This window comes from Plodia interpunctella, chromosome 17 (assembly GCF_027563975.2).
Source record: "Plodia interpunctella isolate USDA-ARS_2022_Savannah chromosome 17, ilPloInte3.2, whole genome shotgun sequence".
Taxonomy (NCBI): domain Eukaryota; kingdom Metazoa; phylum Arthropoda; class Insecta; order Lepidoptera; family Pyralidae; genus Plodia; species Plodia interpunctella.
This window is the reverse complement of record NC_071310.1, coordinates 1,878,873-1,904,268: the sequence shown is the minus strand read 5'-3', so window position 1 is coordinate 1,904,268 and position 25,396 is coordinate 1,878,873. Positions and strand designations below refer to the sequence as shown.

Genomic DNA, 25,396 nt, shown 5'->3' with positions numbered 1-25,396 from the left:
AGGTGGCGGGCGTGGCGCGGCGGCTGGAGGCGGCGGCGGCGCTCCGCGAGGAGTGCTACCTGCTGAAGGCGCTGGCGCTCGCCAACTCCGAGGCGCGCATCGACGAGCACGCGGCGCTGCGGCGCTTCCGCGACTCCATCCTGCTGGCGCTCAACGACGCCGTCGCCGTGCTCAGGTCTGATATCTCATATACTGACCAGTTGCCTAGTTAGGCGGCTTTAGAATAATACTAACCAGTTGCACGATAGGAATACTAGCCAGTTACACGATTCAACTTTTGAAAAACGAACGCGTGCGGATTTGCTATGTAATCGCAGTACACGTGTTCAAGTTTGTTCTAATTTTAAAAGAAAAAGAAAAATAGTGCCCAGTATTACATGATTGTACTTTTGAAAAGTGAATGCGTGCGGATTTACTATGCGATCGTAGTACACGTGACCGGGTTTGTTCTGATTTTAAAATAAAAATAAATATACTAGCCAGTTTCATTATCCGTAAAAACAGAATACAAGTGCTATTTATTCTATACAATTGGCGCTTGAAACCTTTCAGAACAATATGGCCCCTAACAACGGGAGTCACTCATCCCAATTTCTCCGAATACTCACCCATTTATTTCCCATGGCAGGCCCTACAACGCCAACGCGACTCTACAGCAGCTGCTGCTGGTCCTGCCCGCGCTGCGGCACGCGGACGTGGCCGTGCGCCGCTTCTGGTCCGGCGTCCACCGCGAGCGGCGCACTCACATGAACAAACTGTTCGTGGAAATGCTCGAAGCTGGCTTGCGGTAGGTTGTTCACACGGTTTGACAATCACCTATCTCGTGGTACGAGGATTGTGAAGTCGCGATGTCGAACGATATCTCGTGGTACGAGGATTGTGAGGTCGCAATATCGGACGATATCTCGTGGTAGAAAGACTGTTGAAATGTTATAGAACGATGTCTCGTAGTACGGGTTGCCGTTGAGGACACTGTGCGGCGAATCTTAATTTTTTGAGGTTGTTTTGCACCAGATGGCAGCGCTTGTTTAAAGACAAAGGAAACTATAGACGTTGGCGGACATGAAATAGACTTAGAAAATCATTATACAAAATGAGGGACAAAAAATTTATGAAATAAACCTGTCCTTTTTGTATGACAATGGAAAATGTCTATAGTTTATCTATGTAAGTTTAACTGATTTAGGATCTGCGTATCCTAACGCCCTCTGGTGGTATATTCGTCCTTGCGTGTAGACTTTAAAGTGGTTAAGTTGAACAAACTTTGAAGATATGCTGTGCCGGTGTTGTAAAGCTATGATGTACCTTCGACAGGCGCCATGTTGGCTAAAAATCTATCGAGTACGAAACTAATGAAAATTATTAAAAAAAAAAAACTAATTGTGATTAAATATATTATTGTTTGGAAGTAAATTAGGAGTTAGTCTCGTGATATAATTTTATAGAATAATAATGTTATAAAATTCCGTTTCAAACTTGATAGTTGGATGTAAATATTGAGTATAGCCAATATGGCGCGCGCAGATGTCGGGACGCGACCTTCTCACACATATCACTTCAAATAAATATAGGCTACTTGTTTGTGGTGTGTAAAAAAAAATTACATTATGATTTACGTAGTACGTTATTACTATTTTTTGTGCTAATAAGATGCGGTGACCACTTTACATCAGATGGGCCGCCCTCGCCTGATGGTAAATGGTCGCAGCATATGGACGCATAGCAGTACCTGGGTTGTCACACCTGCGTTGTCTACTTTACAGTCTGCCAAGAAAGTGCAGAAAACGGATTTTTAACGAATTAAATTTTTACCATTGCAATACCAAATACAATGGTCAAGATTGGTTGATAAACACCCAGTGTTGCCGGCCAACAGGAGACAACGCCCTCATTTAATTTGTACACTTTTTGACTGTATTTCTGGTATCAGATGTATTATTTAATTCTTATATGAGTCACGAATACGGCCAATTGGCATTTGACAATTGACGCGTAACAGTCTACCAGTGTGCAGTTAGGAGATGTGAACAAAAAATAAAAGTGTTAGCAACAACGCACTCGATACGATGATGTTCCACCACAAGCAACTACCTTATTGCTTGTCCTACTTTTAACTACTAGTCTGCATTTAAAGAGTGGATGTATTACAATGGCTGTGAAAGCAAATGATCTTATTTCGGAACGAAGTCGCGCCCCGCGTCGGCAATGTACAAATTTCGATGTACCTAGTACAAAACTTTTTACATTTTTGTATAAGATTAAAGAAATATATCTAGTTTTACTGAGGTAAGGGCCGAGATTAGTATGGTCGAGGAAACTATCTATGGCATAGACAAGTGAAGGTTATCGCTCTCTGTGGATCTTAGAGGCTGCTTTTAAAATTCGCTGTTGCGAAGCAACCTAGTGTAGTAAGCTATCAGTATCAGCCGAATGAGGGTAAACGCTAGCGAATTCGCCGCTAGAGGCGCTGGTGTGGTGAAACATTAGTTTTCAAACATATTTTTGGACGACAACCATCACTTTTCTATGATCCGTGGACGAAGACTGCGCATAGATTGATTTGAAAAATCGAAAATCAGGTTCTATTTAGTTTTAAAATGGCGTCGTAACGTTGACCGCCACCTTGTTATGTTAATGTATTTTCATTTACTAATTTAATATCGATTAATATACCCGAATGGGTAATAAGGTTTATTTAATATTTTACACTAAGTATAGGAATATTTGGCGGCGGATAGTTTTATAAAAGTGTAAATAGTTTACGTCCGTTTTCAAAATCGTTACATTTTTTATTGAAGGTACAATGATAAGTACAAAAAATTATATTATTATAGTTTGTAGTAATTGTTGTCAATTAATTTTATACAATGTTTATACCATAGACAAGACGGCCGCAAACAATCTAGAATTATATGTTTTATTATATCTATAAGCTATTTGATTGAAATTTTATACGACATCACAATTTTTATTAAATGTGGAGATTATATGTAAAATAAATTGTGAATTTACGTGACAGGTTGATAGAATATATAAAGTTAGTATAGATTTTGAACACGGGCGATAGAAATAGGATCTCATATTCGCCAGTTGTGTGTAGTGTAGCATTATAGGTATGAGCTTACTAAGGCAACAACAAAAACTTGGATTTTTTGAGTTTTGAAAATAAGAAAATACATTGCAACCGACAAGAAAACTAATTTCAGTAGAACTATACTTTGGCAATATCATAGTGTCTTACAATGGTAAAAATATCAAATGTTGATTGCTAAATTATAAGTAACTGGTTGACTTGATATATAATGTTTCCAGCCTAAAACCCCCATTAATTAAAACATTTTCGGTACCCGTAGTTGCCGACCTAGAAAAAGCTTTCATTTTCTACTATTTCTACCATTTTTTGTCTCACTAAAACCTATTTTCGTGTGTTGATTTTCGAAAATGATTTTTATTATGAGATCATGCGAAAATAGCTCTGACTGGACAGCTATGTTGGTCCCTTTTTCTCCGACCGTATGCAATGTTTTGTGTTCATTTGGTTCGGTTGTCGCGAGACTGGGAGGTGATGCAGCTTTGATTAAATATTACGTTAAAAAAAATCATGGTGCCTACTTGATTTTTACGGTAGACATATTTCTATGTTTTATAAATTCATTTGTTGATTTTTTTGCTAAAATAGTTTTCAAATATATTGTCCGCCATTTATGATTGAAGATTAATTAGGTATTTTCTTTCTGTTAATTGCGCTACACGCAGTGTACCTAATTTTATATTTATAAATATTTGAAAAACTGCGTAGTTAATATTTTCAATTGGCTACTTTCCAATGTGAAGTTTGTATGACAGTAATGTATTATGACGTCACGATTTATGGAGTCAAAATGCATTGATACTTTTATGATAATAAATAAAAATCAATAACAGTGACATTTAAACAATGTGTCTGGCTATTTTAATACCGTTATGTATTTATTTTTTTACAGGACAATTAGCCAATTCTGACATTACAAGCTGCATCAACTTCTAGACATTTAAAATTATTTTTAGTTTAATTTTGCTGATACCATATTTTGTTTAGAATAAAGACCCTGTTTCTATGCATAGATATATTTTGTACAACTGTTCTACTGAACAAGTAGTGTTAAGTGTTGCCATGCTAACGTAATGTACCTACAATATTGTTAATACAGATTATATATATATATATATCACTTAAATTATATGTACAGAAACTTAAGTAAAACTTGTCAAAAAAAGATAATGGTTGATATAAAAGTTGCCAGAGATAAAAAATATTTTCCAATGGTCCGATTAAGATGATGACATTTTAAAGTTTTTTGGACAAGGTGTTGAATATACAATGGGACAGAATACCTCTATAACCTGTTACCAAGCAGAATATCACAGAAAAATATATTTATTGTATAAAAACCTAATTTATCGTAAGATAATATTGGAAATAGGGAGTTTACTACACGATGTGAATTCGCGCCATCTCTTTCACGTCTATAAGAGGGCAAGAGATGCCGCGGAGTTATTTTAAGATAGGGAAACCTGACTACAGTTTGAAATTCCAGTGAGTTTTATAGAGTTTGTTTCATGAAGCTCCAGATAAAAGTGAATACAAATTTTTTAACACCTACTTCGTACATATACGTTTTTTGGATGAGATGGTTATTTAGATAATATTTTTTTTTAGAATGTAGGTGTTTAAACTTGTCCTCAGTTAATTTATCTTCGGCTCCAAGGTTATGTAGTTATTCTTATGTTAAGAATATTTACGTTATCTAGTTAAGTGGTTATAAACTGTACATGGCAGTAGTTGGTGTGTATTGTATTGTACAGAAATTATGTGCCAGTTAGTATAAGTCCTACTCGTTATCTAGCGGTTTTGTTACGGTGCTTGTTGTACTATAGATTATTTGCAATGTTTCTTTAATTTTTACGATGATAATGAAAATGTCCAAATTTTATGGGCAAGTTGAAATAAATGCAGTTTTTAATTTTGGTATGTTTTTTTATATCACGAAGAAAGACTAATGCTTAATGTGGCGATAAGTTTAACCCTGACATTAATAAAAAAAAAGTAGAAGCATACTTTAGCTTAAAGTATGTTTTGTCACTATCGCCACTTTACAATATTTGACATTAACAGAATGAGACAAAACACACTTTAAGTTAAAGTATACTTTAAAATGTTTCAATATAATAGGGTTAATTAATGTCTACACGACTCCCTCTTAAGGTTCGCACACGCCTCGTGCGTAGTACGAGAGCACGATGAGCTTGTACAGTCAACAGCACATCAACCTACCGAAATTCATTGCAATCTCGCCGCTATTGCCGCGCCATAGAGGTTCATGCAGGGCAGCTTAATGTGCTGTTGACTGTACATACAATATGTCTGAGTAAATAACTGATTTTTAACTAGATTGACTGTCAAGATTGGTTGATAAACACGTTTCACGTGGCACTCGTTTATTTTGTACTCTTTATAGACAGACTACTTGCCCATAGCTCATCATGCCCTCATACAATAAGCTTATTATGATGCGAAGGTCATTATATTTTAAGCTTAGCCCAAGGCTATAATGGGTCTGTTCACTGCTATAACTACTGACTACATAACAAAATATAACTATGGCTGGAATGAAAGTTATTTTCAGCTTACATTTTGCAACCTGATCAAATCTGTCAATTTTCAACATGCTACAATTAGACCATATAAAAAGAGTCATATCTAAAAATATTTCGTGGATTGTAATCACATTTGAGTTGATTGTTGTCACACAATACTATCATATGTATATTCGTAGTCTAGCTATTAAATGGCTAGCATTTTTATTGAATAATGCCAAGAAAAATAAACATTAAAAAAATGTAGAATTCTAGTAACTTATACAAATTAATCAGGGTTTTTATTATATTTCGAATTTTATGAATTACATAAAATGTCTATTTGGGGTAGCCATCTTTGACGTGTAGTATATGTTGGAATTGTAAATAGTGATTTTTATAGCAATGACGGTGTTAGAACCTACTTTACAATATATAAACTGATAATATGTCATGGTAAGAAGTGTTTAAAACGAGAATATTCTTCTACCTTCATGTATTTATATACTACGAATACATGTAATTATATTCCACTTTCTCTACCTTCACCATTTAAACTGATTTCCCGTGACTTTTAAGAGAGAAAGTTAAAAGATTTTAAACTTTAAGTCAAGAACATATGGTTCTAATTTAAATAGCAACAATTCTATTGGACATTTTCAATACGAATGTTGATTTTTATTCATCTGAACGCGAGTAGTGAATCGTATCCGTGTCTTATTTGTATTAAATAAATTGTACCTTATTTTCTTTACATTGTTATCAATTGTGACCTGGTCCTGTATATGTGAAATAAATTATAAAATGGTTGAGTGGTATTTTAATTTCAACAAACGTCATTCACCCCTTCTATAATAAAACAACATATTTTTTATAATTTATTTCAAAACTGTCCCACCCGTATGAAGTTGCGACATACGTCGACCGCACGTAAATATCAAAATCAATAGAAAACGATCTATACAAACTATGCAATGTTCATGTATTCGTGTCGGCGTGTGTCCTAGTTCGGCGAAAGTGTGACCGGCATAAGCGTCATGCCCCATTGCTCAGTAGCGCGCCGTCACGTTGACAACCGTCAAAGAATCAACGTGCAGAAATTGTATGAAGTATCGACATACGTCAACGCACGGCAGATTGGTATACAAACTCATGTGACACGAGTAGGATTCGATCTTGGGACCTTTCTAACACAGATGGAGTGTCTTTAACAACTGGACCGCCACCGGTTCAGTTTACGTTACGTAAGATACTTCTCTACCTTATTCATACTTTCTTGAGACAATTGATAATTCAAAACAAAAAATAATGTATAAATATATATTCCCAATACACCACTAAATCTAACTACAACTACATCTAAAAATCAAAAAGCAATACATTATAATCGATTTATTTACAATAATCAGTCGTAACACTACACTATAGCGAATTGGTCATAAAGCAACTCTCTCACTTTGTAATACTCTTCGGACAGCACGCCTTCCAAAGCCACGCGGCCATTTTCCAACTGAAAAAAAAAAAACATTTAAAATATGGCCGACCGTTGCTGTTACAGAAGAATTTCGTATACATTCTATTTATGCTACTAATATTATAAACGCAAAAGTTTGTGAGTTATGTTTGTAAAGTTTATGAGTTTAAGTTTGTTACTATTCGACGCGAAATCTACTGGACGGACTATTAAGCAATTTGGTACACCGGTAGAATATAACCAGGAGGATTAATAATCACAAATCAATATAATAATTATTAATTATAAATATATTGTTTATTGATAAAAAATAAATGTTATGATAAAATTTGTTTAGTTTAATTTGATTTATGGCAAACGACGTGTATACCTGTCATTGGTGTTTACATTAGAACTTGATTTTTTATATGTATTTGTGTTGAACGTAGTATGTATTGTATTGTACCTGAATAAATAACAAAATAACACATAGGGTATTTTTTTTATCCCTAAATTCATCCATGGGAGCGAAGCACCGGGGTAGCTATTATCATATAATTCCTTCTCATTTTGAAATTCTCAAACGCAATCTTCCAGACGTTCCGGCAACTGTCTGAAGTCACAGCTTGACTACAACACAGTAACAAGCTTGAACGAGACAGTTGAAGAGATTGTATCTCTATAATTAGACTGACATTGCTTGCTTTATATATGTTTTGGTGACAGCTAGTATACTATATTATGTAGTAGACGATACTAACCCGGCGTATGGCCAGAGTCCCGTTGCAGCACTCGAGCGCGCCGCCTGAGAACTCGGCGCTGAGCCCTAGCTTCGCGACGGCGGCGCGCAGCTCCGACAGCCGCACGCTGTTCACGAACGCGGCCGCGTGCGGCGCCACCAGGTGCGCGGGCGCCGGCTCCAGCGACAGCAGCTGGTCGGGCGGTAGCTCCTCTGATAATATTAAGTACATTTTTTTTATATTATTTTCTCTAACAGTTGTAATGAAGAAGAAGATGATGAAGGAAGGCGAAGGTGAAGAATCACACTATGGCTTGGAAGGTCCACCTTATTATATAAATAATGTTACTAATATAGATATACATTAATGCGAAAGTTTGTGAGGATGTGTGTTTGTTACTATTTCACTCAAAATCTACTGGACGGATTGTTATGAAATTCGGTACACGGATATAATATAAGCCGGAATAACACATAGGGTATTTTTTATCTCGAAATTCCCACAGGCGCGAAGCCCCGGGGCGCTGCTAGTTGTACATAATAGTGTTGAAAATTAGTATAATGTGGCCGTCCTAACTAAAAGGGACCTTGGACCCGGCACTTACGCCATTATTGCTGTTGTTTTGTATTGGAACAACGGCCTAAGTGCCAGCCGCCATAAGGTCCCTTTTGATTTGGACGGCCACATGTAATTGACCGAGCGAACGAGGTCTACAATTTGACTTGGAGCAAAAATAAATTTTTTGTATGGATGTGTGTATATACGTATGTATGTTTGTTTGTAACGCGATAACTTTTTAACCATCGCTCTGATTTTGATGAAATTTAAAAGGTATATAGGATCTGTCAATAGAATTTTTAAATTCCGTGGGTCATCAAAATCGGTTGAGTCAAACAAGTATTTGAAACGTTCACAATTTCGTAAAACCTTATCGAAATGTCTAAGTTCGCGGCGAACTAGTAATTTATTTATTTATTTATTAAACTTCATTTTACTTAACATAAATTTATCTGCTAGCAGTACAACAAAAACCTTATGTATAGGTTTGAACGTATTAGATATGGGTTGTTACGCGTTTTTCGTATAACACAACAAAACGTAGCCGGCCTTCTCTAAAACTATCTATTTTAAAACCAATTTAAGGTCCACAAAACAAAACGAAAGAAATTGTGCAAATAAGGCAATTGTCTAAATCAATCTTATTACAATATAATAAGATAGACTCTCGCGCAACCGCATAGCGCCAAAAGTTAACATCGTAACTGATTAGACGCCATCTCTTTTCATCCTACGCATAACGGAACGGGCGGTTGAGCGAGCAAGATGTTTGTTTCATTCGTTCCGTTCGTTGTGTTGTCATTTCTCCGCGTCCGCAAACGTACTAATACAACGCAACGCCATCTGTGATGTTGTCATGACGACGGGAGTGAGTTTGGCGTTGTGACAAATGGATGGTTGTCAAAGCCACCCACAATCAAACGTACGCTTTATTGTATAGAATAGAAATAAGTTTATTCAAAAATTTACAGACACATAATAAACAAAAAAGAAAATTAAGAAAAAAAAAACAAAACGTGGGTAAGTACAAAAAGTGATTATGGGTGTGTGTGCTGCAGCAATCTAAACAGGGCACAACTCAGTGATGTTATTACTCTAGGAGCAATACACTGATTTTCAGTTGGAGCCTTTACTACTAAGTAGGTGCTGGTGCGAAACATGAGTGCAGTAATATAGTGCTTAAAATATGTACCAAGTGAAATATATACTGGGATACTACGATACTAGATAAGTAGATAGTTAAATAAACTGTTTATTTGATTCTACAAACCATTATACAATACATACAGTTAAAGCAATAGATAAAGTAATGGTCCGTTAATTAAGGATTTCGAGACAACGACCGTCACCGGCGACTTGTTGAATTGTTCCCTTTTTGGATATTTAATAAAAGAGATTTTAATTGTTGCTTGAATGAATTACAGCCAACAAAGTTGTGAAAACCATTCATGGTTTCTAACGGCCAGTCCTAGAACGTAAAGTAGTGTGGGAATGAGAGTGTACTCACCGCTGGTGGTGTCGGAGAGTCGCGGGCGCGCGACGGCGGCGCGCAGCCACGCCAGCTCCGCGTCGCGCGCGCTGCGCCACGACAGGCCGCTCATCACGCTGTCCGTCAGCTTCACCTGACGCCCCACGCACGTATGAGATGAGATATTATATATATTCAATATTGGCTGGCAGGCTACTCACACACAGCCGTAGGTTGCCCCTGCGGCAGGTGTCTAGGCTCCAAAGAAGGAAAATATGCACGCACTAACGGAAAAGGAAGGTCGTCCTACATCTCTTTCTTTTAAATAACTGCATCCCTTTCTGTAGTCCTGTGTGTAGCCGGCCTTACTAGTATCTAACGCATAACTTTCCAGAGGCGCATATAGAGAGCGGCAAGAGACTAACATCTTTTGTTCTACGACTTTTGTCTAAACGTAATATATAAATACAATAATTTTCCGTTTTTTTTTAGTTTTAATGTCGTTTCTATAAAACGTTAACTCTTTGTTCGATTCCGACTGTTACTGTCTCGTGTTGCTTGACTGTCACGCAGACTTAAGATCTGTAGAATCGCAAATTAGATTGTATTTTTTAATATGAAAAAAAAAAACTACAATTCACGAAGAGCCGTAGAATAAAAGTTGCTTGTTTTGATGTACCCAAGTAATCTTTAGGTATTGCGTTTGTAACCCTGTACACTTTAATTTTATGGTTTCAATCTGATTTCGAATACCCCGCATAAATATGTACTCATACCCTCCATAACAAAAGCTTGCCTGCAGGACTAGCATGCGTCCAACGATAAAATTTTATCGAGGTTTTTATCTAGTCTGAACGTCAAATAGTCGTTTTGTCATCGTTGCTAACATGGCTGACCTAAAATATCGTGTCTTGCTGTCAAAATTGGATAAGTGATTAAATTGTAGAAAAAACTCGACATACCCTAACATGACACGACTTTTTGATTTATTTTCAACCACATGTGACAGTAATATAATAATAATATAATATATTAGGACGAATCACACAGATTAAGTTAGCCCCAAAGTAAGTTCGAGACTTGTGTTATGGGATACTAACTCGACGATACTATATTTTCAATCCAATCAGAAAAATATCATTTTCCATCATGACCCGACCGGGGATCGAACCCGGGACCTCTCTGTTCAGTGGCAAGAACTTTGCCACTGCGCCACCGAGGTCGTCAAATTCAAATTTAAATTTTAAAAAATTGCCACACACTAGCAAATTTCTCAACATAGCTTTTTACATTTAACTAAGAAATAAAATAAAAAAATCATTTAGACCACAAAAGCTATTGATTAAGCGCGCGAGGCAAAAAAAAAAAACACTGATACGTTTTTTTGGGAATACAACAATCGGCTTACCTGGTAAATATGCGACTCAGTTGTTGCATCTATAATGTCGCCTTTGTTCGGCGTGAAAATCTTTTCGATTCCTTCGTTCTCACAGTGCTTTCTGAAAAGTTGAAAAAATTTATAAGCAACCAAAATCAAATCATTTACTCAGAAACTAGCGACCCGTCCCTGCTTTGCTCGGGTAAAACCTTAATAAATCATACACCTAAACCTTCCTCAGGATACAAACTATATATAAATAAAACCCGCATCAAAATTCGTTGCGTAGTTTTAAAAATTTAAGCATACATAGGGATATGGGAACAGAGAAAGCGACTTTGTTTTATACTATGTAGCGATTAGATCTTCACAGGCACTTTTTCACGTCACATTAGAAATTAAATGTTATTCACCAAAGTTACAAACTACTAGCATTTCGGAACGACCACTGCTGAGAAGAAATGCCGAAATAAACTCATTCAGTCAGTGTTGGTCCCTATCCACCTCAAAATATTACATTTGTAGACAGATTTGTCGACTTTTACTATAATATTTTTTGTTGTTATTAAACTATTATATCCTGCTCCTGGGTAAAGATCTCAACTCCATCCTAACCGTTCTATCTGATGTCAAATTCAACCATTTCTTCTTAAACCAGAAATTTAGCCAGAATGTTGGGCAATTCTGGCTACATAGGTACGGAAAGAGGTAACGTAGTAGACAAAGGTAGCGTTAGAATGATTATGTTGTTGAAAGAAATTACTACAATATAGAAAAATAAATTTACTGGGTATCTCCAGCTATATGTTGGCTGTCATGTGGATTACAATCCTAATAATTGACCGAGCGAGCAAAGCGAGTGAGGTCTACAAATCGACTTGGGGCAAAAATACTTTTATTGTATGTATGTTTGTAACGCGATAACTTTTTAACTGTTGGTCTGATTTTCATGAAAGTAGGTAAGGTACGTAGGATACGTGGGGCATCCGAATCGGTTAAGTAGTTTTTGAAATATTGTCAATTTTGTAAAAAGTCATGAAACGTATGTTTCTATCACCGGAGCGCGGCGAGCGCAGCCGGGCGCGCGCGCAGCGCCGCGAGCGCCCGCGGCCGCGCGCACGCGGCGAGGCGCAGCAGCGAGTCCCCGTCACATCTCCCCTCCAGCTCGATGTACTGCACGTTCGCTTTCACGTGGACTTGACGCGTGCTCGTCACGCATTTACTCGGGATTTCCAACATTTCCTCTGTGGAAATGAAATCAATATTCAAATTCCAAATGATGTCTACACGACGAACGCGCACGTGTACGGTAAAATAGATTGGTTATGATTTGAAAAAGGGCCGCCCGCCTGACGTCAACCCTCTTTGGGAATGATCTCTTTAGCGACAATAAAAGCTTGTGGCGAAAATGACATTTCGGTATAAAACTTAAAATACGCAAGATTGTCGACCTCGGTGGCGCAGTGGTAAAGTGTTTGCCTCTGAACCGAGAGGTCCCGGGTTCGATCCCCGGTCGAGTCAGAATGGAAAATGATTTAACTTTAATTTTGTGCGTACCTAGCTATAAGTTCCTTTTCTTTTTATATCTAACCACGATTTCCCAAAATATCAGAATGTTCTAGTTTGGAAAATTATACCTAGTTTGCCAATGGCACTATACTCATCACTTGATGTACCTAACAAGATCGCTCACACCACTCCAGCAGCAGGTCGTCCCCGAGACACAGACCGATCACGTCCAGTTCGAGGACGAACTATTGAGGATGATGAATATTGACTGAGATATTTTTTCAACTACATTATATTAAGTATTATTCGGCTGAATAAAGTTTAATATTATTAATGATCTTTTACTAATTGGCCCGAGTCTTGCATGTTTATCTATATATGTATTTGTTATAAAATATAGCATCGTTGAATTAGTATCCCATAACACAAGTCTCGAACTTACTTTGGAGCTAGCTCAATCTGTGTGATTTGTCCTTGTATACTTATTTATTAATTTTATTTATATTTATACCTTCGGGCTCCTCCTTGGGCGGCGGCGCCGGCGGCACGTCTCGGATCTCGCCGTCGGGGTCCACGATCTCCGCCAGTCGGTAATCTTCCGGCTGGTAACATTACAATAGGATATTTTGACTTGCTTTCGCAAAATGAAGCGAATGAAAACCAACCTTGAGCATATTGTAATAAGACTCACTTTCAAGTCGTACAATTCTGTGAGGAAATTGAGTTAGAAAATGCAGATGTACTTTTCAAATTTTCTTCTCTTCTAATAGTGAGAAAGAGAGGCGTGATATCTCTTGTTAGATTTGAACTACCCTGTAGGTCTAGAGTCGTGTCTAATTTAGGCATCGAGTCAAAGCATTATGACTCTTACGTACCAGATAATAAAGTTGAATTTACCTTGATAATCTCCCCATAGTCATCAGCCCGGGTCCTCTCCTCATGGAACGGGTACATAGCGTGATGTCTCTTGTTAGATTTGAACCAGCCTGTAGGTCTGGAGTCCTGTCTCACTGGTATATCGTGGCGTCCGGTCACCACCCACATTTCCAATTCTCCGTCCGATTCTGAATCAGACGAGAGGCCAGCTGTTTCTTCTCTGAAGCGAACAATTAAAAAATAAAACAAATTTAATTTTTTCAATCGATAAAAGAATACATTTTTTGACTCACAGCTGTAAATGCAACGAGGAATATAAATTGAAATATAAACTCGAACGAACCAGATTGATCTGGTTCGTTCGCACTTAATATTGTTTTACAGGTCCGATGGACAAAGTAGATGAAAGTAATTACTTTACCAGAATTTGTGTCCTATAATAAATACGAGTTAAATTAAAATAACTTAACTATTTATTTATCACGACTAAAGCATTCCTCCACACTTTAATACGCAACACTTTGGTGACTTTAATAAAATCTGACGCTGACACCTACTGTTGGCACATTAGAAAAGAAAGAAAACATACGTGACACGCGAGTATGAGAGGGGGGGGGGGGGGGGGTTGAGAGAGAGAGAGTTATTTCAACTCACTTGACAGTATTGTTGACCTTGAGCCGCTGCTGCTGAAGGAACTCCTCTAACTCGGCCCCCTCGAGTCGCACGCGTTTCCTCACGACCAGCTCAATCACACGATCGCCGCCTTTTTCTATCAAGTCTCTTGCTAGCGTGCCAGGTGATGTTCTGTAAATAAACATACATGATACTCATATTATAGCCAAAGTTTGTGAGGATGTATGTGTAACATACACGTTATTCACATACATCTTCACAAACTATATCTTTCACGCAAAATCTACTGGACGGATTGTAATGAAATTGAGTACACGGGTAGAATATAAACTGGATATACATTGGATTATACATAGGGTACTTTTTTCGAAATTCACAAGGGAGCGAAACCCCGGGGCGCAGATATTATTATAAATGCGAAAGTATGTGAGCATGTATGTGTATATGTGTGTTTCTATTCTCTCACACGGATTATGAAACTTGGTACACGGTGGTATAACACATTCACACTTTTTATCCCGGAATTCCTACGGGAGTGAATCCCCTGGGCGCGGCTAGTAATCTATATATGTGAAGTGACATCTTATATCAATATATAAGATGTCACTTCACATATATCAATATATAAGATGTCACTTCACATATATAGAATACTAGCCAAACCCAGGGGATTCATTACACTTAATAAACTTAATATTTTGTGGCGTGGATTTATTATATTGGAACAGCAAGATCGTGATTGCGCTGAGTTGATAATTATGATTTCTCCCTACACCAATCACGTTCCACAAGTGTCGCCGCAAGGCTAAACAGTGTTATAAATTTGAAGGTACAGTAGATGTGGAGTAACGAAGTAGAGTCACCTGGCCGTGAGCACGATGGAGTTGTTGGGATGCGGCGCCCACTGCAGGAACAGGTCCCGCGCGAAACCGCACTCCAGGTCCGGGAACGACGCCAGCACCACCTGGTGACCAACAACCTCTTATATATACTAACCTATGTTACTTAATAGGGTATATAAGTATGATTCAAAATACGCGTAAAGTGTGTGACGACAATCTCAATTGATTTTGTTGCTAGCGTTGCCGAACTATCGATAGTTTCTATCGAAAAAGGCCACACTATCGATAGGCGTATCGTGAACGGGTGTTGCCAGAGGGAACTGGTCATCTCGTTTCTCATATATTTTCATGTAAGTTAATTGTGTTTCACATCGATATATATATATATATTATAATCAGCACTCGGATCACAATCATAACCTGTTTTGATATACCTTTTAACTATGTACATTATGTACTTATATATATTATTAGAAAAAAAAAACATTGTAAGAAACAATAATGGTAAGCCGATCTGGCATGATAGGGACCAACACTGTTCAAATGAGGTTCTTTCGGCATTTCTTCTCGTTTCGAAATGCCAGTAGTTTGTAGCTTGTGAGAAATAACTATAAATATAAAAATTGATGAGAAAAAGTGCCTGTGAAGGTCTAATTTCTGAATAAATGATTTGAATTTGAATTTTGAATTTAGGCCTATCGATAGTATTTACTCTGTAATATCACATAAACTATCGATACTACTGATTTGCAATATTAGATATATTATCGATAGGTATTAACGATAAAATCGATAGTCTATCGAAACCCTATCGATAGTTGACTATCGAGCGGCAACACGAATTCCTGCTGCTGCTTGCTGCGAGCGCTTTAACACTAATCAAAATGCAAATTATCTTCAATAGTATAGTGGAGTCCAGAAGTTGTGTAGCTTGTGAGAAATTGCCATTTAATATAAAAATTGCCTGTGATGGTATAATTTATGAATAAATGAAGACCTCAGACCTTAGGGCCCGGAGTCCTGGTGACCTCTGCGACGGAGTGGCAGAGCTGCAGGTGACGCAACGCGAACGGGTTGCTGCGAGCGCCTTCGAACGCACGCGTCAGTTTGTCGCTCATCCATTCTATCTGGAAACAGAATTTATGGTTATGACAAAAAAAAAAAAACAACCATAATTCTGCAAAAAGCTGCCAGTAGCTGTGCCAGTCAAATCAAACTAAACTATTATTTGTATGTTTGAGACGGGTAATCTTTGAAACTACCGAACCGATTTCAAAAATTCTTTCACCATTAAAAAGGTACATTATCCAAGATTTTTATAGGCTATATGTTATCTCTAAATTCCCACGAGAGTGAAGACATGGGCAACATCTAGTATATAAATTTGCTACCGGTAATAACATCTTTACCCAGTGTCTGAGCTATGAACTACTTAAACACATTGATTTACTGCTAAACATTATCTACCAGTCAAGTATGTTCAAATGTTGGAATTATTTCAAGAACTGAATTATTAATACAGTAGATGTTGCCCGGGGCTTCGTTCCCGTGGGAATTTTGAGATAAAATATAGCCTATAGCAATCTTGGACAATATACCTTTCTAATGGTGATAGAATTTTTAAAATCGGTTCGGTAGTTTCGGAGATTACCCGCCTAAAACATACAAACTCACAAACGCTTACCTCTTTATAATAATTGTACGAGGGCTGCTATTTATGTATCCGGAATAACAAAATTAAACAAACATATATTATTACATATGGTTTTATTGTTTCTCGAAGTATTCTCCGCGATGATCTATGCACTTCTGCATACGATGAAACCAATTTTCAAAGCACTTTTTCCATTCTGATTGAGGTATGTCCAAAACGTGTGTTTTGAACGCATCAACGGCCTCTTCGCGGCTCGAAAAACGTTGACCACGTAATTTATTTTTAATGTTTGGAAATAAATAAAAATCATTGGGTGCCAGGTCGGGGCTGTACGGCGGATGACCCGTCAATTCAATCTTTTGACCCTCCAAAAAATTATTTGTTTCAGCCGACTTGTGGCAGCTAGCATTGTCGTGATGAAGTATGATTCTGCGTTGTGGGTTGTTCTTTCGTATTTTTTCAAAGACTTCTGGCAAACAAATGGTGGTGTACCATTCAGAATTAACCGTCCTACTATTCTCTAGTGGCACTGTAGCTACATGTCCGTTGATACCAAAAAAACAAGCGACCATTTGCTTTAAAGTGCTTCTCGCACGAACAACTTTTGTTGGATTCGGTTCATCTTGAAAGACCCACACCGTTGACTGCTGTTTAGTTTCAGGGTCATAAGCATAGATCCAGGTTTCGTCACCTGTGTAGATATTATAAACAGCTTTTGACGTGCCACGGTTGTATTTTTTTATCATTTTCTTACATCACATGTCGACACGAGCCTGTTTTTGATCTACGCTCAAGTTGTGCGGAATCCAACGCGAACAAATTTTTTTAACAATTAAATGTTCGTGTAATATCGCGTGTATACTCGTCATACTAATGCCCAGAGACGCCTCTATCTCGCGGTATGTAACATGACGATCTTGCATTACTAATTGTCGCACAGCATCAATATTTTGTTGTACCACTACTGATTTAGGACGACCCTCCTTAATTTCATCCGTGAGCATAGACCGTCCACGTTGAAATTCCTTAAACCAATAATACACAGTGGTTTTCGATGGTGCTTCATCTCCAAAAGTTAAAATCAGTTGTTCGATGCACTGTTTTTGAGTTAATCCACGCCGAAAATCATAATAAATCATCGCGCGAAAATGTTCACGAGTTAAATCCATGGCAATGAAGACAAGCTATTTTCAAAATTGGCGCCAATTGAAAAAAACAAATGACAGGGACATGAAAAATATTTATTCTCTAGCCGAAGAGTTCTATTTTCAAATGTTGTAATTACTTTTTAAATATTCTAGAATTATTGGCCAGTTCCGGATACATAAATAGCAGCCCTCGTATAGATAGTACTGCTTATTTCCTGCAGACTCCATATAGGAAAGAGGAGGAAAAGAATTACATTTAGGATAATTCATCAAGAAAATCATAGCTACTATTTATATTCTAACATATTACATGTTACATTCACGTTCATCTTCTCCTAGTATCCCAATGGTAAACTGACAGACAATACTTTGCATTAATTTGTAACTATTGTATCACCAAAAGTATTTTTGAGTGCAACAAATACTCACCTGAGACTTAGCAAATTCCACCACGTTGTAACTGACATTAGATAGAAGCAGCAAGGAGTAAGCCACAAGGCCGGAGTCCTTGTTCCTCCACAGCTGGTCCAGCATATGTGCCAACTCCAGCACACGGCCCGCTGTGTCCGTGCACACCAGCACACAGCCCCCACCGCGGAGAGTTGTTAGGATTGTTGCTGGAAGAATATATAAATATATTAGGTCAAATCACACAGATTGAGCTAGCCCCAAAGTAAGTTCGAGATTTGTGTTATGGGATACTAACTCAACGATACTATATTTTATAACAAATACTTATATAGATAAACATCCAAGACCCGTGCCAATCAGAAAAAGATCATTTTCCATTATGACCTGACCGGGAATCAAACCCGGGACCTTTCGGTTCAGAGGCAAGCACTTTACCACTGCGCCACCGAGGTTGTCAAAATCAATATCATTAACTCGTGGATTGCGGTAAAACATGCATCGCGCGTTTCAATAATCTTCCATTGTAATTTTTGGATAATTGAATCCCTTAGTTATTTTCACTCAGTTAAATAGAAAATTTTCATGGTAATACTAACTCATAAGTTTCTCATCCCTGAGCCTCCGCCGTTGCTGCACATAATCAGCATTCATAGCTCCAAGCAGCATCAAGCTTGGCCTCATCAGTTTCTCTATCTCACAGCCGTTGAGATGCCGCTCCTTCTTGTGGTTGAAGTCCGGGGCGTACACTATGTCTTCTTCGCCCGGGGCTGCAATTCGCCAGATGGTGCCGCCGAGGGTGTGCCCGGCCGGCAGTGGCGTGATGCGGAGGCCTAGGCCTTTACCTGAAATTCAGAATCCAGACCAAAATCTTTAACCACAATGTGTGCAGCACGTGTGATGCATGCTTTGTGTGTAATGTTCTAATTTTAATTTGAATGATAATATTACATTTTTCTAAGCATTATTATTAATCTTATATTTTATTAATTTGAAAGTGAAATATAAAATTGTCTTTCAAACTTTTAGCAAAACATTTATTAAAAAGTCACAGACACTTTGGGTCTAATGTCAATGAAGTAAAGTCTATGCTCTGGTATTTATTTTAGTTATTTGTTGAATACTGTTATTCAACAAATAACAAAAATAAAACATGTATCAGTAATGAGACAATAAATAGACTTCACAATAGAGTGATAGGCTTACCTTTCATATCAACACTTTGATTATACTTCAACTGTGTGATCCTATCAAATGCAGCATCAACATCGTCCAACGTGAACAACTCAAAATCGGACACATTTTTGTGAGATTGATACAAGTCATACATAAACATCTGACCCATTTTGTAAATAGGTAATGTTGCATAGATCGGGCAGTTCAGTCCGAGCTTGCCGACGGCATAGGGTAGGGCTCCAAGGTGGAGAGGATCCGAGTGAGAAAGCAGAACAGCATCTATTGTATTGACATGTCTGGAAAAACAGTTTATTTAACTTATACTGAGTTAGTCACAAGAATTACAATATAAAAATGATATGACATTTTAGAATAAGATATATCTGAAACTCCTATGGTATCATAAAGTCATAAAGTTCCTTACGAGTTATGTTTCTTTCTACAGGTGTATTGTACCAAATTTCGTAAATTTCTGTCTAATAGGGAATACCAATTTCATGTTTGTTGTACAACAATCTTCTGGAACTTATACGTTGGCTATTAAGAGGTTATTGGTTGATATCACAGGACAAAATTGTGCGCAGACAAGTGAACAGCAAAAATATAACCTCAAACGTGTTTCCTTTTATCTGACATCTCAAACTAAATACCTTTTCAGTTCTTTGATGAAGTCCATATCAAACTTCTCGTCCCATCCGCAGTCCAGTAGGAACTTGAATTCGTCTACTTGTAGTACATAGCACGGCGGAGACTCGTCTCCAGCGCCAGATAGACAGTGTAACTTGATAATAGAAGTCATCTTGCCAACGATTTATTTGCGATTATTCACACCAATAACGACATGCATATCGGAACAAACCAATTCACGAAGACGAATGTTAGTTTTTGTAAACCTAAAAACTATTTTATAAACTCGAAATTAATAAAAATGCAAGCAAACAAAAATACAGCGGCTTTCTTCGCCGCGTCCGCCATATGTAATGACTTTGACAATTGTATTTGACATTGACATTTATTTATCTCATTCAAAAATAAAAGAAAATTAATCATACAGCCAAGCTCGTGCCAACCGACAATTTTGTAAAATTTAAAATGAATCTACTAGAAAAGTCTACAAAATGCGTCGCTGCGGTGCCATTTGATTTGGTGGGTGTCGATTCAATAAATCTTCGCCACAGTGTACCACGGTAAAATATTTCCGCCACGTGTTTCGGACACCACGTATAGGACCTATTCAAATCTGCTGCTCTAAATAAAATAGTATTTCCAAAACAATCATTTATTCATATAGATCTACTAGCTACCTTAAATATTGTGTATGAATGAACATAGAACACTCACACGGTTTATAAGTTTCATAGAGTAATATATTACATTGGTACTTGCTTACAAAAGGAACAAAGATACCTGCACATCCAGATGCGTACCTTGCATATATAGTTGTTATTATTATGCTATTTTAATTTTCATTTTTATCTTTATCTGTATTACGATCATCTCTTTTTGAAGTGCTCGTTTCATCAGTTCCAAGGGTATAAATTGTGCCAAGAAGTTTAGAAGTGCATGTGGGCTGCACGCTACTGGAGTCGCTAGTTTTCCTTTGTGAAGTGGCATCGACTTTCTCCGATTCAATTTCGACACGTGGTTCTTTAACTTTTGAGGACTGACTTGTAGAGGTTTTTGGCTGGGGTCTAATCAATCTTTCTTCTAAGCGGACCTCTGGAATACGTAGGTTAGGTTCTCAATTATAACTACAGGTACGCACTAGTACTGGAATTGTTGTCTAATCTGTGGCACTCTCCAGTCCAGTAGTTTGGTGGATTCCCTATATCTCCACCCACCAAGCTATGGAACTAACTTTCCCACTGGTGGGTGGCCGTCAACCCATTACCACCCATAACCCGTGTAATTACTCACCAGTGGGAAAGTGCAGTGAGTCGAGGGGTGGGGATGGATAAAAAGTAATAGGGAAATTGGTTAGGGTGACTGATGTGTGAACTAAATCTACTATCATATATATGCTACTATACCTAATAAGGTATAGTCATAGTTAAGTATCTAGATAATTTCAGGCAAGATCTGTTCATCTTCGGCTAGACTAGACTTAGCTCATCCCGGCTAGATCTAGCTGCAACCGGTACTAGATGGTTACATCTAGGGGTAACCACCTATCTGCTTATATTATATTATTATTTGGCGATATATTATATTATTATTTTGACGACCTCGGTGGCGCAGTGGTAAGGTTCTTGCCACTGAACCGAGAGGTCCCGGGTTCGATCCCCGGTCGTGTCATGATGGAAAATGATCTTTTTCTGATTGGACCTATGTATTTGTTATAAAATATAGTATCGTAGAGTTCGTATCCCATAACACAAGTCTAAAACTTACTTTGGGGCTAGCTCAATCTGTGTGATTTGTCCTAATATATTTATTTATTTATCTTTCTTTTATCATAAAGATTTTACATAAAGCACCAATAATAAAACGAACATATGAACATATTTCCTCCACTGAATGGCGAGATCAAGTACCAAAGTAGGATGTTTATTTATTTAGATTACGAGAAAATCCGTTTCTCTTGATCCCTCGAAAAACATGAGAATCGAAGATTTTCTTAAAATTGATTTGTTTACAAACAACCCTTCAATATGTGCCTTTATTGTAGGTAGGTATATAAGCAGTGGTTGTTCAAAAAGTACCACCCGAAGCACAAATGTCGTAAGGATGAATCGAAAACTGTACCTAAGCATAACAAAAAAAAAAGCTAATTTTACGTAACCTTCTTGGCGCTTTCAAGATTAATCTAACGCTTTCTTAAAAAATCGGCAACGCACCAGTGATTCGTCGGGTTGCCGGTAGTTAATGATAATTAAAAACGATAAAATACCATTAATTCTCTTCACAATGTAGTTGAGCATCAGGAAGATGAAGAATATTAGTATGGCGATAATTATATACGCCCACCATTGGATGAAAATCTGGGGATGGGATAAAAAATATCATTTATTTAATATTTTATTCTACCAGGCTAGGGATGTCACACGCGCGTTGTCGCTTATGACCTAGCTAGGTCAAATGATCCTAGGATCTTTTGCTATAATAGTATTTCTATAATTAAACTATTTCTCTCACCCTTCAAACCAGAACACAACAACAAAAAAAGGACCTTGACAGACGGACAGACGAATAACAATGGAATCCTAACACATACACTTTATCAACAAGAGTGTGAATTGGGTACGCGTGACGCGATGCTTGTTAGTATACTTGTTAATTATATCTCTACCTACAACACCTAAGTAATGTTTGGCTAATTGCTTATTGCACCTGCACGCAATATTAAAGTATCATAAATTAATAATTTAAATAAAGTATTTAGCATATAAGTTTTCACCGAGTACACCCGCAATGAAGACATAAAAACTAACTTTATGCGCAGTAGACCGCGAAGTATCGCCGTCATGTTAATTTATCGAATAAAACCCACTCATCGGTGTAGGGTTGCCAATTGCCATTTTCTATAATATTGGCACGTTCAAAAAGGCCTTAAAAAGAGTAATTAATGAGGAAGGTTTAGTTGTATAATTTATTTTTATTATATTAAAAACCATAATAAATTATACCCTATATTGCCTGATATAACAAAAAAGTTTCATTCGAATTCGTCCAGTACATTCGGATCATACATACAGAAAGACAGAAAAAAGTTTTTTACATTCTATTCTTATTTTTAAGTAACCCTCTATCCATTTAAGTAAAAAATACTTAATGTACAGATAGAATATTTTTACTGTTATTATATGTAGGTATAGACGACCTCGGTGGCGCAGTGGTAAAGTGCTTGCTCCTGAACCGAGAGGTCCCGGGTTCGATTCCCGGTCGGGTCATGATGGAAAATGATCTTTTTCTGATTGGCCCGGGTCTTGGATGTTTATCTATATATGAATTTGTTATCAAATATAGTATCGTTGAGTTAGTATCTCATAACACAAGTCTCGAACTTACTTTGGGCCTAGCTCAATCTGTGTGATTTGTCCTAATATATTTATTATTATTATAGATTATACAACGTCTGTTAGGTAAATGACATTCGAATCACAAAAAATAAGATTTATTTTCATATTGACCTCGGGCTTCGTGGCGTCACAGCCCCGAGCGACAGACAAGAAAGAGCGACGGCAACCCTATATCGAGGGAATTACGAGGCTATTGCACGAAACGGCGCTACAAGTTTGGTCTAATCGACCTGTTATCGCAGTAGGTTAGGGATACCTATAAATTATGCTGAGATATGCCTAAGTATATTTTTATACAAGCAAACCTACCTACTTAGAAAATAGATATGCAATGAAAGTTGTGTGAAAAATTATACTTATTCAAAAATAATAATCGTAAGCCCTTCTGGAATTATAGGGACCGCCTTTCATTCTAGAAAGGCTTACGTCTTTTTTCTTAGCATTAATCGTCCTGAAATGCCAGTAGTTTGTAAGTTTTTGAGAAAACAATTTACTTCACAGTTTTGACAACTTGAAAGAAAAAAAATCTTTCATATTACTACGAATGTATGGATTTGTTGATTAATACGATGGGCTATTTAATTTAATCCTACGCGTGCCACATGAATTCGTATACCTATCTAACTCATGTAATTTTCATAGACAACCACTTGCTTTCGGTGAAGGAAAGCATAGTGGAAATCCTGCACGACGGTTGACAGTATAAAACAGTAAAATTATAAGTCATGATAGAGGCCTTTAGGTGACATGGACAAAATCTTACACCAGTATTAGCAATAACACACTCGGCAACCAAGCAGCAACTATTTGAAAGGTCATAAAATTAAACGAGAATCCGGGTGAAATTTTTATAGTGTATAAAACAATTTACCATAACGTCTGCTCGCGAAAACGAATCAAAAGCCCCAATCTTAATTCATATTATAAATACTGTCTTTTCCTTATCTAATTGCCTTGTAAAACTTAATAACAATATTAAAATTATCATTTATTCACATTTGACTTGACTCTGTTTAGAATTATTACAGTTTTTTATTTTGTCTATTCAAAGAGAAACATTTAGAAGAACAGGAAGAGGTTGAATATCAGAAGCCTTTTTAAGAGCCAGAAACAAAATTACACATGGAATTAGTAGGTACTCCGGTAGTACGAAGTACTTTAAATCCATGAAATTCAGACATCATACACTTTAGTAGTTCCAAAAAAATTCTCACTTGTTCCATGGAACTATTTGCCAGTGGAACTAGTGAGAATGATCCGATTATTCTATACTATCTTTTACTCAAGGCTTCGTCTGCATATTTTTCTCTTCCAAGAAAACCTTCACAGCGTATTCTGCTGGGCTGCGTATTTGCAATATCAGTCTGAATAGCAGCAATGCTCGACGCATGCTTCAACGTGATGTGGTAATAATGCTTGTAATGTGGATACGGTACGCGTGTCTATCGCCTGTCAGAATGTGGAGCATCTATCAGTCAATATCTTGTGTACTTGAGCTGGAATTATATGAAATCAATACTGACGAGCACGCTAGGCAGTACTGGTAGTTATAAAACTAAATAAATAAATATAAATCACACAGATGTGAGTTAGCCCCAAGGTAAGTTCGAGACTTGTGTTATAGGATACTAACTCAACGATACTACATTATATTAAATAAACATCCCAGGTCAATCTGAAAAAGACATTTTTTTATATTGATCTGACCCGGCATCAAACCCGTGACCTCCAGTGTAGCAGTCTGGCATGATGACCATTAGGCCAAGGAGGTCATCAAAACTGAGTTATTCGCAAAGGGACCACATCGAATTGTTCATCTGTGGTCGAAAGTCTGAACTAGAAAGAAATTTACCTATAGCTAAACTAATTATTATTTATACAATTATATAATTATTGTTTATACAACCGCTAATAGACG

At 37.3% G+C, this 25,396-nt stretch overlaps 2 protein-coding genes and 1 long non-coding RNA gene across 9 annotated transcripts in view; 1 reads left to right on the top strand and 2 right to left on the bottom strand.

Moving 5' to 3' along the window:
- The window catches only part of ERR (estrogen-related receptor), a 33,615-nt gene extending 28,608 nt beyond the window's left edge, over positions 1-5,007 (top strand). For all 7 annotated transcript variants that reach the window (XM_053757332.1, XM_053757331.1, XM_053757330.1 and 4 more), the window contains 2 exons: positions 3-175; positions 629-5,007. In XM_053757332.1, the coding sequence (XP_053613307.1) occupies positions 3-175; positions 629-791 (336 nt within the window). In that variant the 3' untranslated portion in view covers positions 792-5,007. The remainder of the gene's footprint in view (positions 1-2; positions 176-628) is intronic.
- Positions 5,008-6,923: 1,916 nt separating this feature from the next.
- On the bottom strand, positions 6,924-20,451 carry Cpsf100 (Cleavage and polyadenylation specificity factor 100). The gene is made up of 14 exons (XM_053757321.2): positions 20,110-20,451; positions 19,490-19,755; positions 18,883-19,128; positions 18,305-18,492; positions 16,078-16,200; positions 15,095-15,195; positions 14,253-14,402; positions 13,620-13,818; positions 13,234-13,324; positions 12,271-12,457; positions 11,244-11,334; positions 9,875-9,989; positions 7,831-8,021; positions 6,924-7,126 (listed from the first exon to the last, which is right to left on the bottom strand). Exons 1-14 carry the CDS (start codon positions 20,256-20,258, stop codon positions 7,034-7,036), a joined length of 2,190 nt encoding a protein of 729 aa, XP_053613296.1. The 5' UTR covers positions 20,259-20,451; the 3' UTR covers positions 6,924-7,033.
- A 342-nt stretch (positions 20,452-20,793) lies between these two features.
- LOC128677091 (uncharacterized) lies at positions 20,794-24,485 on the bottom strand. Its single transcript, XR_008405498.2, has 3 exons — positions 24,350-24,485; positions 22,350-22,440; positions 20,794-21,178 (listed from the first exon to the last, which is right to left on the bottom strand). It is a non-coding gene; the product is annotated as an uncharacterized LOC128677091 (long non-coding RNA).
- Between the last annotated feature and the right edge of the window lie 911 nt (positions 24,486-25,396).